The sequence below is a fragment of the Montipora foliosa genome, chromosome 14 (assembly GCF_036669935.1).
Source record: "Montipora foliosa isolate CH-2021 chromosome 14, ASM3666993v2, whole genome shotgun sequence".
Lineage (NCBI taxonomy): Eukaryota > Metazoa > Cnidaria > Anthozoa > Scleractinia > Acroporidae > Montipora > Montipora foliosa.
Window position 1 is genome coordinate 16,233,010 of NC_090882.1, and position 13,385 is coordinate 16,246,394.

The 13,385-nt window shown below is 39.9% G+C and overlaps 1 protein-coding gene across 1 annotated transcript; it reads left to right on the forward strand.

Moving 5' to 3' along the window:
* Nucleotides 1–10,117: 10,117 nt before the first annotated feature.
* Nucleotides 10,118–12,283, forward strand: LOC137985043 (solute carrier family 35 member G1-like). Its single transcript, XM_068832478.1, has one exon. The coding sequence runs from the start codon at nt 10,140–10,142 to the stop codon at nt 11,415–11,417; it is 1,278 nt and encodes a 425-aa protein (XP_068688579.1). The 5' UTR covers nt 10,118–10,139; the 3' UTR covers nt 11,418–12,283.
* The last annotated feature ends 1,102 nt before the right edge of the window (nt 12,284–13,385 follow it).

The window sequence follows — 13,385 nt, forward strand, 5'->3', positions numbered from 1 at the left end:
AACCAGGAAACTCATAGGTACGGATAAAATCAGGTAGCGCATTCCGCAACTTAGCTGATACGTAAGAAAAAAGAACTAAGACCACAACTGGTTGTTCTAGGTTTATTGAGGGACAGAATGTAATTTCCGCGAAGATCGTGCATAAGAAGAGGACGGGAGAGAAAACCTATTTTTCATATAAGCAGAAAAACCCTTTTTTTTCCAAAAAAAACAAAAAAACATACTTTTATAAAGTAATATGAGGAAATTTCGGATGCGCTTATTGCATAGAGATGTAGAGTTTGACTTAAGTAGTGAGAGGACAAGTGATCTGCAAATATAAATCTCGTTATTCTCTTATTTACATTATACCGTTTCTTTGACACAAGGATTACAGCGAAATGAAAGCAGAGCTTTCTCGCGAATTTTCTATGATAAAAACTTGTTCAGAAATCCAAACTCTACGTTAACAGCACACTTCAGGCCTACTCCTTAGTATCTGGCTATAAATCCTGCCTCCCTCAAGCCCAAAAAGAATTCTGGGTAATTCTGCCATTCCATGACAAGGGAAGACACTCGATCCTAACTTTAAATATATATATTTTTTCATAAGTGTCGGGCCACCCAGTCCTACCAGCAAAATACCGCATCGATTGAAGTTTTTAGCTTTCAGAACTTGCCCAAATTGTATCGGAAGGTCCTGGAATTCGTCCGCAGAAAGGTCGGAGAGACAACTTCACTCGTAAACCGCCATGTTTACATCAGAGCATTTTAGGCGTCCCAGTCTGCATGAAACCATCTCTCGCCTCTGTCTGAGACAAGACCAGACACGCACGCTTCTAAACTTACGTTTATGCCTATAAAATCAACTGAAATATCAATTGCTGGTTAAAAAAAAAAAAAAAATAGCAAGATATTAATTTTTTTTGGTAGGCTAGGTATCGAAGAGCCAGAACATTTGCGCATGCGCTGACGGAATGTTTGAACAAGAAAGAAAAACGCAGTACCTCCAGACACCGGCGCTGGAGCGTCGTACCAAACGAGTCATCCCGGGATTTCGGCCCGTGCGATCGCTTTTGGACGCAGTTGGCCCTTCGCTGCTTTCTGCTACCGACCTTGCCTCCCGGTACGGCATTGAGGGAGAGATATGTCGGCCCCTAAACCATATGTGACAAATCCCACGCCTACTCACAGCTCCAGACCGCCCTTGTCAATATAGCGTAAGAATTAGATGGCTTATATATTTAAGACAAAAGTCGTTTTATCTGCCATATGGTAAGCGCTGGAGTCGCAAATTACAAAATGTGCGCAAGCGCCCTGCTAAAGGTAACACACATACAGTCATGAGCTTTATTTCATCTGGAATTTCCAAATAACTACAGGAGCTAATACCTTGGAGACATTACATTTACAGCTAAAATACATAGCATATACAGATACCTACTAAATACATAATATTTAAAGATTTATTCATTAAAAAGAAAAGCCGCTGTAGAAAATGCGGGCCTGGATTCTCCTTTAAAACCAGGAAACTCATAGGTACGGATAAAATCAGGTAGCGCATTCCGCAACTTAGCTGATACGTAAGAAAAAAGAACTAAGACCACAACTGGTTGTTCTAGGTTTATTGAGGGACAGAATGTAATTTCCGCGAAGATCGTGCCTAAGAAGAGGACGGGAGAGAAAACCTATTTTTCATATAAGCAGAAAAACCCAATTTTTTTCCAAAAAAAACATACTTTTATAAAGTAATATGAGGAAATTTCGGATGCGCTTATTGCATAGAGATGTAGAGTTTGACTTAAGTAGTGAGAGGACAAGTGATCTGCAAATATAAATCTCGTTATTCTCTTATTTACATTATACCGTTTCTTTGACACAAGGATTACAGCGAAATGAAAGCAGAGCTTTCTCGCGAATTTTCTATGATAAAAACTTGTTCAGAAATCCAAACTCTACGTTAACAGCACACTTCAGGCCTACTCCTTAGTATCTGGCTATAAATCTTGCCTCCCTCATGCCCAAAAAGAATTCTGGGTAATTCTGCCATTCCATGACAAGGGAAGACACTCGATCCTAACTTTAAATATATATATTTTTTCATAAGTGTCGGGCCACCCAGTCCTACCAGCAAAATACCGCATCGATTGAAGTTTTTAGCTTTCAGAACTTGCCCAAATTGTATCGGAAGGTCCTGGAATTCGTCCGCAGAAAGGTCGGAGAGACAACTTCACTCGTAAACCGCCATGTTTACATCAGAGCCTTTTAGGCGTCCCAGTCTGCATGAAACCATCTCTCGCCTCTGTCTGAGACAAGACCAGACACGCACGCTTCTAAACTTACGTTTATGGCTATAAAATCAACTGAAATATCAATTGCTGGTTAAAAAAAAAAAAAATAGCAACATGTTAATTTTTTTTGGTAGGCTAGGTATCGAAGAGCCAGAACATTTGCGCATGCGCTGACGGAATGTTTGAACAAGAAAGAAAAACGCAGTACCTCCAGACACCGGCGCTGGAGCGTCGTACCAAACGAGTCATCCCGGGATTTCGGCCCGTGCGATCGCTTTTGGACGCAGTTGGCCCTTCGCTGCTTTCTGCTACCGACCTTGCCTCCCGGTACGGCATTGAGGGAGAGATATGTCGGCCCCTAAACCATATGTGACAAATCCCACGCCTACTCACAGCTCCAGACCGCCCTTGTCAATATAGCGTAAGAATTAGATGGCTTATATATTTAAGACAAAAGTCGTTTTATCTGCCATATGGTAAGCGCTGGAGTCGCAGATTACAAAATGTGCGCATGCGCCCTGCTAAAGGTAACACACATACAGTCATGAGCTTTATTTCATCTGGAATTTCCAAATAACTACAGGAGCTAATACCTTGGAGACATTACATTTACAGCTAAAATACATAGCATATACAGATACCTACTAAATACATAATATTTAAAGATTTATTCATTAAAAAGAAAAGCCGCTGTAGAAAATGCGGGCCTGGATTCTCCTTTAAAACCAGGAAACTCATAGGTACGTATAAAATCAGGTAGCGCATTCCGCAACTTAGCTGATACGTAAGAAAAAAGAACTAAGACCACAACTGGTTGTTCTAGGTTTATTGAGGGACAGAATGTAATTTCCGCGAAGATCGTGCCTAAGAAGAGGACGGGAGAGAAAACCTATTTTTCATATAAGCAGAAAAACCCAATTTTTTTCCAAAAAAAACATACTTTTATAAAGTAATATGAGGAAATTTCGGATGCGCTTATTGCATAGAGATGTAGAGTTTGACTTAAGTAGTGAGAGGACAAGTGATCTGCAAATATAAATCTCGTTATTCTCTTATTTACATTATACCGTTTCTTTGACACAAGGATTACAGCGAAATGAAAGCAGAGCTTTCTCGCGAATTTTCTATGATAAAAACTTGTTCAGAAATCCAAACTCTACGTTAACAGCACACTTCAGGCCTACTCCTTAGTATCTGGCTATAAATCTTGCCTCCCTCATGCCCAAAAAGAATTCGAAGTGAGCCCTCTTGATGAGTTATTTTTCTCTTAGGGCAAACTTCGCCATTAAAATATGTTTAAATAAAAAAAAAAAAAAAAAAAAGAATTCTGGGTAATTCTGCCATTCCATGACAAGGGAAGACACTCGATCCTAACTTTAAATATATATATTTTTTCATAAGTGTCGGGCCACCCAGTCCTACCAGCAAAATACCGCATCGATTAAAGTTTTTAGCTTTCAGAACTTGCCCAAATTGTATCGGAAGGTCCTGGAATTCGTCCGCAGAAAGGTCGGAGAGACAACTTCACTCGTAAACCGCCATGTTTACATCAGAGCATTTTAGGCGTCCCAGTCTGCATGAAACCATCTCTCGCCTCTGTCTGAGACAAGACCAGACACGCACGCTTCTAAACTTACGTTTATGGCTATAAAATCAACTGAAATATCAATTGCTGGTTAAAAAAAAAAAAATAGCAACATGTTAATTTTTTTTGGTAGGCTAGGTATCGAAGAGCCAGAACATTTGCGCATGCGTTGACGGAATGTTTGAACAAGAAAGAAAAACGCAGTACCTCCAGACACCGGCGCTGGAGCGTCGTACCAAACGAGTCATCCCGGGATTTCGGCCCGTGCGATCGCTTTTGGACGCAGTTGGCCCTTCGCTGCTTTCTGCTACCGACCTTGCCTCCCGGTACGGCATTAAGGGAGAGATATGTCGGCCCCTAAACCATATGTGACAAATCCCACGCCTACTCACAGCTCCAAACCGCCCTTGTCAATATAGCGTAAGAATTAGATGGCTTATATATTTAAGACAAAAGTCGTTTTATCTGCCATATGGTAAGCGCTGGAGTCGCAGATTACAAAGTGTGCGCATGCGCCCTGCTAAAGGTAACACACATACAGTCATGAGCTTTATTTCATCTGGAATTTCCAAATAACTACAGGAGCTAATACCTTGGAGACATTACATTTACAGCTAAAATACATAGCATATACAGATACCTACTAAATACATAATATTTAAAGATTTATTCATTAAAAAGAAAAGCCGCTGTAGAAAATGCGGGCCTGGATTCTCCTTTAAAACCAGGAAACTCATAGGTACGTATAAAATCAGGTAGCGCATTCCGCAACTTAGCTGATACGTAAGAAAAAAGAACTAAGACCACAACTGGTTGTTCTAGGTTTATTGAGGGACAGAATGTAATTTCCGCGAAGATCGTGCCTAAGAAGAGGACGGGAGAGAAAACCTATTTTTCATATAAGCAGAAAAACCCAATTTTTTTCCAAAAAAAACATACTTTTATAAAGTAATATGAGGAAATTTCGGATGCGCTTATTGCATAGAGATGTAGAGTTTGACTTAAGTAGTGAGAGGACAAGTGATCTGCAAATATAAATCTCGTTATTCTCTTATTTACATTATACCGTTTCTTTGACACAAGGATTACAGCGAAATGAAAGCAGAGCTTTCTCGCGAATTTTCTATGATAAAAACTTGTTCAGAAATCCAAACTCTACGTTAACAGCACACTTCAGGCCTACTCCTTAGTATCTGGCTATAAATCTTGCCTCCCTCATGCCCAAAAAGAATTCGAAGTGAGCCCTCTTGATGAGTTATTTTTCTCTTAGGGCAAACTTCGCCATTAAAATATGTTTAAATAAAAAAAAAAAAAAAAAAAGAATTCTGGGTAATTCTGCCATTCCATGACAAGGGAAGACACTCGATCCTAACTTTAAATATATATTTTTTCATAAGTGTCGGGCCACCCAGTCCTACCAGCAAAATACCGCATCGATTAAAGTTTTTAGCTTTCAGAACTTGCCCAAATTGTATCGGAAGGTCCTGGAATTCGTCCGCAGAAAGGTCGGAGAGACAACTTCACTCGTAAACCGCCATGTTTACATCAGAGCATTTTAGGCGTCCCAGTCTGCATGAAACCATCTCTCGCCTCTGTCTGAGACAAGACCAGACACGCACGCTTCTAAACTTACGTTTATGGCTATAAAATCAACTGAAATATCAATTGCTGGTTAAAAAAAAAAAAATAGCAACATGTTAATTTTTTTTGGTAGGCTAGGTATCGAAGAGCCAGAACATTTGCGCATGCGTTGACGGAATGTTTGAACAAGAAAGAAAAACGCAGTACCTCCAGACACCGGCGCTGGAGCGTCGTACCAAACGAGTCATCCCGGGATTTCGGCCCGTGCGATCGCTTTTGGACGCAGTTGGCCCTTCGCTGCTTTCTGCTACCGACCTTGCCTCCCGGTACGGCATTGAGGGAGAGATATGTCGGCCCCTAAACCATATGTGACAAATCCCACGCCTACTCACAGCTCCAAACCGCCCTTGTCAATATAGCGTAAGAATTAGATGGCTTATATATTTAAGACAAAAGTCGTTTTATCTGCCATATGGTAAGCGCTGGAGTCGCAGATTACAAAGTGTGCGCATGCGCCCTGCTAAAGGTAACACACATACAGTCATGAGCTTTATTTCATCTGGAATTTCCAAATAACTACAGGAGCTAATACCTTGGAGACATTACATTTACAGCTAAAATACATAGCATATACAGATACCTACTAAATACATAATATTTAAAGATTTATTCATTAAAAAGAAAAGCCGCTGTAGAAAATGCGGGCCTGGATTCTCCTTTAAAACCAGGAAACTCATAGGTACGGATAAAATCAGGTAGCGCATTCCGCAACTTAGCTGATACGTAAGAAAAAAGAACTAAGACCACAACTGGTTGTTCTAGGTTTATTGAGGGACAGAATGTAATTTCCGCGAAGATCGTGCATAAGAAGAGGACGGGAGAGAAAACCTATTTTTCATATAAGCAGAAAAACCCATTTTTTTCCAAAAAAAACAAAAAAACATACTTTTATAAAGTAATATGAGGAAATTTCGGATGCGCTTATTGCATAGAGATGTAGAGTTTGACTTAAGTAGTGAGAGGACAAGTGATCTGCAAATATAAATCTCGTTATTCTCTTATTTACATTATACCGTTTCTTTGACACAAGGATTACAGCGAAATGAAAGCAGAGCTTTCTCGCGAATTTTCTATGATAAAAACTTGTTCAGAAATCCAAACTCTACGTTAACAGCACACTTCAGGCCTACTCCTTAGTATCTGGCTATAAATCTTGCCTCCCTCATGCCCAAAAAGATTTCTGGGTAATTCTGCCATTCCATGACAAGGGAAGACACTCGATCCTAACTTTAAATATATATATTTTTTCATAAGTGTCGGGCCACCCAGTCCTACCAGCAAAATACCGCATCGATTGAGGTTTTTAGGTTTTAAAACTTGCCCAAATTGTATCGGAAGATCGTGGAATTCGTCCACAGAAAGGCCAGAGAGACGACTTCACTCGTGAACCGCCATGTTTAGGGGTCCCAGTCTGCATGAAACCATCTGTCACCTCTGTTTTCTTTCAAAGTGTTGGCTTTTCCGACATTCCGGCTTGATGATGCCAGCCTGGGGAGTTCTGTGGACGAAGATGGCCTTAAAAACCACGTATGAAATGATAAACTTACAAGATTGAGGCGAACTCGCTCGCTCGCTCTCCTTATATGAACTGGACATTTTTCACGTGATGTTCATACCTCAGCCCACATTTACCCAAAACAGCAGATGTTTTAATGAGAACTCTTACACGGCGGAGCCAAGTTGTGCAAAAATGTGTGTTAAATGGCCAACCAGGTGCCTCTCCAAAAATAGCTGCGTAGCAGAGACTAGATTCAATAAAAAAATTATCATTGGCCCGTGCATGGGGTATCCGTTCTCTTACCTCATCCTGTCTTGCCGCCTGTTGGAGGTCCTGACAAAAATGTAAGACGCATTCTGATGACCAATGACATAATTATACTTTTCAATGTGTACTATTACCCTACTAACTAACAGAGAGAACCCCAAAAAGCAAAAAAAGACTTTCATTTTCAACGAGGGACGTTTCTTTGTTTTTCATGTAAGGGAAAAAATAACCATTAGCCGTGAAAAGCCAAATTTTCTAACCTTAGTCGTGAAAGCTATCCCCACATTGAGATCCCCTTAACTGGGTAGAATCCAAAGAAAGGTTGCTATTTTGTTCCTATTTTGAGATGGGAATTCCTATTTTTGGCCACTGTCTTTCCTATTTTCCTATTTTCTCGGAGTGTCATTTGTCACTTGACACCTTAGTGGATGGAGGTAGCTGAAGGTATATTATAACGTAAATGAACGTGAATAAAGGTAGATGAAGGTAAATGAACGAGGATGAAGGTAGATGTAGGTAGTTGAAAGTAAATGGACGTTAGTGAAGGTATATGACGGTAAATGAACGTGAATAAAGGTAAATGAAGATAATTGAACGCGGATGAAGGAAGATGTTGGTAGCTGACCTTAAATGAACGTGAATAAGGGTATATTAAGGTAAATGAATTTTATGAAGGTAAGCTAAGGTATATGAACGTGAATGAAAGTATATGAAGATAATTGACGGTAGTTGAAGGTAAATGAACGTGAATAAAGGCGGATGAAGGTAAATGAAGGTCAATGAACGTGACTGAAGGTATATTAAGGTGAATGAAGGTAGATGAAGGTAGATGAACGCGGATGAAGGTAGATGTAGGTGGCTAAAGGTAAATAGACGTTAGTGAAGGTGAATAAAGGTAAATGACGATAAATGAATGCGGATGAAAGAAATGTGGGTAGCAGAAGGTAAATGAACGTGAATGAAGGTATATTATGGTAAATGAATCGAATGTTAATAAAGGTACATGAACGTGAATGAAGGCACACGAAGGTAAGTGAAGGTAGATGAAGGTAAATGAACGTGAATGAAAGGCAGATGAAGGTATATGAAGGAAACTGAAGATAGATGAATGTGAATGAAGGAAGATGACGATAGATGATGGTAAATGAAGGCGGAAAAAGGCTACGAGATGAAGGTAGATGAACGAGTGAATGAAGGTCGATGAAGGTATAGATAAAGGCCGATGAAGGTAGATGGAGGTAGATGAAGGTAAATAAACGTGAATGAAGGTAGATGAACGTGAATAACGGTATATTAACTAAGGCAAATGAATGTAAATGAGGGTAGATGAATGTGAATGCCGGCTGATGACCATGAATGAAGGTAGATGAAGGTAAATAATGGTAGAGGAAAGTAGATAAACGTGAATGAAGGCAAATGGAGCCGAATGAAGGCGAATCAAGGTAGATGAAGTTAAATGAAGCGGCGAATGAAGGAAAATGAAGGTAAATGAATGTATAGCCAGCTGTATAGCTGAAGTTAAATGAATGTCAGTGAAGGTAGATGAAGGTAAATAAATGTGAATGAAGGTAGTGAATGCAAATTAACGTGAATGAATGTAGATGAAGGTATTATTATATTAAGGTAAATGAACGTGAAATCATGAAGGAAAATGACGGTAAATGAACGTGATTGAAGGAAGATCACAGTGAAGGTAGCGGTAATTAGGGAGCTTAAGCACGCGCATTTTTGAGACGCGGACGGCAACCGGAAGTGAGATCTTTTCCCCCTTTCATAACTTGTCTTCACACAGCCACATTTACACTGCTAAATATCGTTTCTCTATTAGAAATGATTCGTGTAAAAATCTGGGAGACACCACTCCCCCTGCACGTAAAATGTTCTCTTCCGGTTGCCGTCCGCTCAAAAACGCGCGTGCTTAAGCTCCCTATTGAAGGTAACTGAACGTGATTGAATGTAGATGGAAGTGAATGAAGGTATCAGGAATAAGGTAAATGAACATGATTGAAGGTAGATGAAAGTAAATGAATGTAGCTGAAGGTAAATGAACGTGAATGAAATTGAAGGTATATTAAGGTAAATGAATGTGAATGAAGGTTGATGAAGGTATATAAAGGTAAATGAACATGAATGAAGGTAAATGGCGGTAAATGAAAGTGACTGAAAGGAGATGAAGGTATACGAGGGTTAGCGAATATTGTTGGAGGTAAATGATAGTAAATGACCAGGAGTGAATGTATATTAATACAGACGATAATAATTTTTATAAATGGAGGTAAATAGATATAGATAAACGTAAATGTATATGGATGACTGAATTGTGGGAAACTGAATAATTTAGCATGTCTTACGTACTTGGGGACTCTTGGTGGGTGTCTGCAGGGACACTGAAAAACGCAGACTGCAGACTATGCAGACCGTAAAATGAAAATTCGGTTAGCCTGAATTAGGCCTAAATAACATTCGGTTAGCCTAATTAGGCCTAAATAACATTCAGGTTAGCCTGTTTACGGTTAGCTCTCAATAATAGTGAGGGTAACGCCATATTTTACCCCTGGTCTGCACGGTCTGCACAGTCTGCATTCTGCGTTGTGGCGTGACCGGTATATGCATGAGGTCTTTCCCGGTGAGTAGACTTGTCAAATGTGAGAGTTTGTTGGGTGGCCACGGTAAGGCGCGTTGCACTGTAAGTGACATCTACTTGGCGATATACGAACAAAATTCCTTGAGAGCAAGTGCGTTTGAGGCTAAATATTGGAAAGAGGCATAAATTCGTTGGGGAACGTTGGAACGTGGGGAACTGCGCGGTCCCATTTCGGGCGCATCACGCAATTTTAACGTGACGCAATTGCACAAGAAATTGCGTGTGATGTAATCCATGACTGGGCATTGTGATCTGGTTACAATTTGCTCAAAAATTTTCCCAGAGCTATTCCAACATCTATTGCAAATGGCCTCTAGACCCTTTTCGTCTTTTAAGGGAAGAATTCGAAAGCGAGGGCATGGACAAGACGACAGCCTGCTTGAAAACGACATACTCCTCAACGAAGTAGTTCCCAAACAAGACACTGGTGATAGTTTTGCAAGAGAAAATGAGTCCAGTCCGGAGAATTTATGTACTCATAATGATTCAGAGAGAAATCGTACCCAAGTTCTACACCGTTCAAATCAGGACGCCCAAGAAGCAACAAACGAGGTTGCAACAGATTATCACCAACCGCAATCACGGATTTTTGCGCTGGCGTCGTCAAAGATTATAAATTCGTTTCTTGGAATCATACTTGCCATGCTGGCGGCCTCAATGCTTTCCGTAAGCGCTTTGATGGTTAAACTGGCGACAAGTGTACCAAGCTTTGAGATTGTGTTCATACGATTGTCGTTGCAATTAGTTTTCTCGTTACCGGCATTGATTTTCTTCAAGGATAAGTTAATTTATTCCTGGAAAAAATCAGGCTTTTTAATTTTGCGCGGTGTTGTTGGCGTGACTTCAATGTCACTTATTGTTTATGCCGTCAAACACATGAATATGGCTGATGCAAGAGTTATATTTTACACCAACCCAATTTACACAGCTATATTTGGCCGCATTTTCCTAAAGGAATCAATAACCAAGTTTGACATCGTTGCAACTTTACTTAGTTTAATTGGAGTGGTTTTAATTGCCAGACCGACATTCTTGTTTGGTTCCTTTGGTGAAAGTGCTGGGAGTGAGCATGTCTGGTTTCCAGCTCTTATGGCAGTTCTCTCTGCAGTTCTTAGCGCTTTGTCTTTGATTCTGGTCCGAAAGTTGGCCCAGGAAGTGAATGCAAGAGTTGTGGTATTCTACTTTGCAGCCGTTGGAGCAGTTGTTAGCCTTTGTACATCAGCTATTTTTGGAGGACTAAAATACCCAGATTGTGGAACTCATGACATTGTCTATGTTATTACTACAGGGTTTATTGGGTATTTTGCCCAGTTGCTAACCAACAAAGCCTTGACGTTGGAGAAGGCTGCGGTTGTGGCATTAATCCGTACTGTAGGAATTGCTGTTGCATTCTTCCTCCAGCTCATTTTTCTTGGTGTTGTTCCATCTGGACTCAGTATTGGTGGAGCTATCTTGGTCCTGCTTTGCAACATTGTAATATTTATAAAGAAGTACCATGACCAAAAAGTCTGATAATTCATGTGCACTGTGTACAAGAGGTGTTCAGGAACAGTTATAGTTGACACAAAGTCCTACAATAGTCAATTCCCAACGTGTTTTACTTTCTTGGTAAACCTGTATGCTTTAAAAGCATAAGTGCCAACTCTCCCGGATACGGAATGAATCTCCTGGTCTCCCTTACGGGTCATTAAATCTCCCGGATAAAAACGACTCTGAACCTTTTACAGACGTTTCTCCATTCTAGACTCAAATTGCATCCCCAAGTTTAAAAAAAAATTGATATTTTCAAACTCGTTTCATTGTTTTTTAATGCACTTCTTCATCTCTGAGTTTCAAACACATGTTAATAGAACTAAACAAAATGACTTCCTTTAGCTATCATAGCCATATAACCGATTCTTTGATTGGATCTCCGATTAATCAATAAAAATTCTTGACATAAGTACCCTGTTTTCCCGCAAATTCACAATGGCGGCTGAATATTCTTGTATTCTGAAGGAGCTGCTGGGGGATGGGTGGGTGCGTTTAAGGAGGGGGGGGGGGAAGAGGAGGAGAGGGGGAGTGGGTAGGTTGATCGAGGGGGGAGGGGAGGGGAGACAGGCTGGAAAAAATCTCCAGATCTTAGATCTCCTTAGGTTGGCATCTCTGTAAAAGGAATGTAGGTGAGGAGTGGGGCAGAGAGACTGGAATGTGTGAAAATGGTATGTGAATCAGGAAACAGTACTTGCATTCTTTTTGTCATTCACTTTCTGTGATGAAATGAAGAAAAAGGGATAGAAACACCATTATCTGGCTAGGAATCCAAAGAAATGTTTTCACCTGTGAAAATATTGTGATTATTTTATAAACAAGAAATATTGCTAGACCATTAAAGAAAGACAAAAAGGAATTTTGAAGAATTTCATTGTTTATCAATACTTAGGCTGGGAAGATCATTTAGTTTGGGGAGTTACTTTTTTATAATAATGCAAATGTCAACAATAGCCCGTCAGGAAATTGGTAGTATCCCACATGGGCCAATATATGGTTACTGCTTCTCAAAATAAAATAGAAGGTTGGCAAAACTGAAGGTAAATCTTAACTATATGGAGTAGTACCAAGATAAAAGTAACTGATGAGCTTGTTCATTGAAGTTCAGAGTAGCTATGGGAGAGATACTGTGAACAACATCATTGGGAAGGCTGTTCTGTGACCTAACAGTTGAGTGATTGAGGATCCTGTCCAATGAGTTTGTTCGTGCAGCAGGAATGCAAAGTGCGTGGTCAGGCATGAATGTGGTGAAGCTGGTCACATGTTGTCTTTCTAATTGAACTGGAAGCTAGTAGCAGTCTGATGGACTTAGTTATGATTTGGTGTTATAAAGACTTTTTGTTAAAGAAGACCCAGTCAGTCATTATTGACCCATAAAAAGGCCCAGCATCTTTGGCTGATGAAGATACTGTGTTATTCCTGCTAATTGTCAATTTTTAGAGGAAATCTCTTCTACAAGACCTATAACATGAATGAAACTTTCAACTACTGGTAGTATCCCCTGCTTAGGGATGGGATACAAAGCACTGTTTGCATGAGAATTTGGCCATTTTAAAAGGATGATGCAAACTTGGTTCTGCTATGTGAAATTGTGGGAACTGTCATTTTTGTAAAGAAATTGCATGATAAAAATAAATCACATCATTAATTTACTACCAATTGAAATGTTTGTGGAAAGGGACCACTGACATGAAGCCCGTCTGTCATGGAGCAATTTCATAAGGGTTAGATTATTTATTTATTAACAATTTATTGAATGGTTTATATAACGCTTTTAGAGTGGTTTTCAATTGAGTGTCGAAAGTAATTAGTGAAGTACTTTGGTTTATGATTACTTCACTCAGTGATTGGTTCAAAGTTCTCGCGCCATTTTATCAACCAATCAGAAGTGAAACCAAAACCAATCGTGGCTCGCGCGTGCATATTTTCCCGTGCTTTGTGTTGGCTACG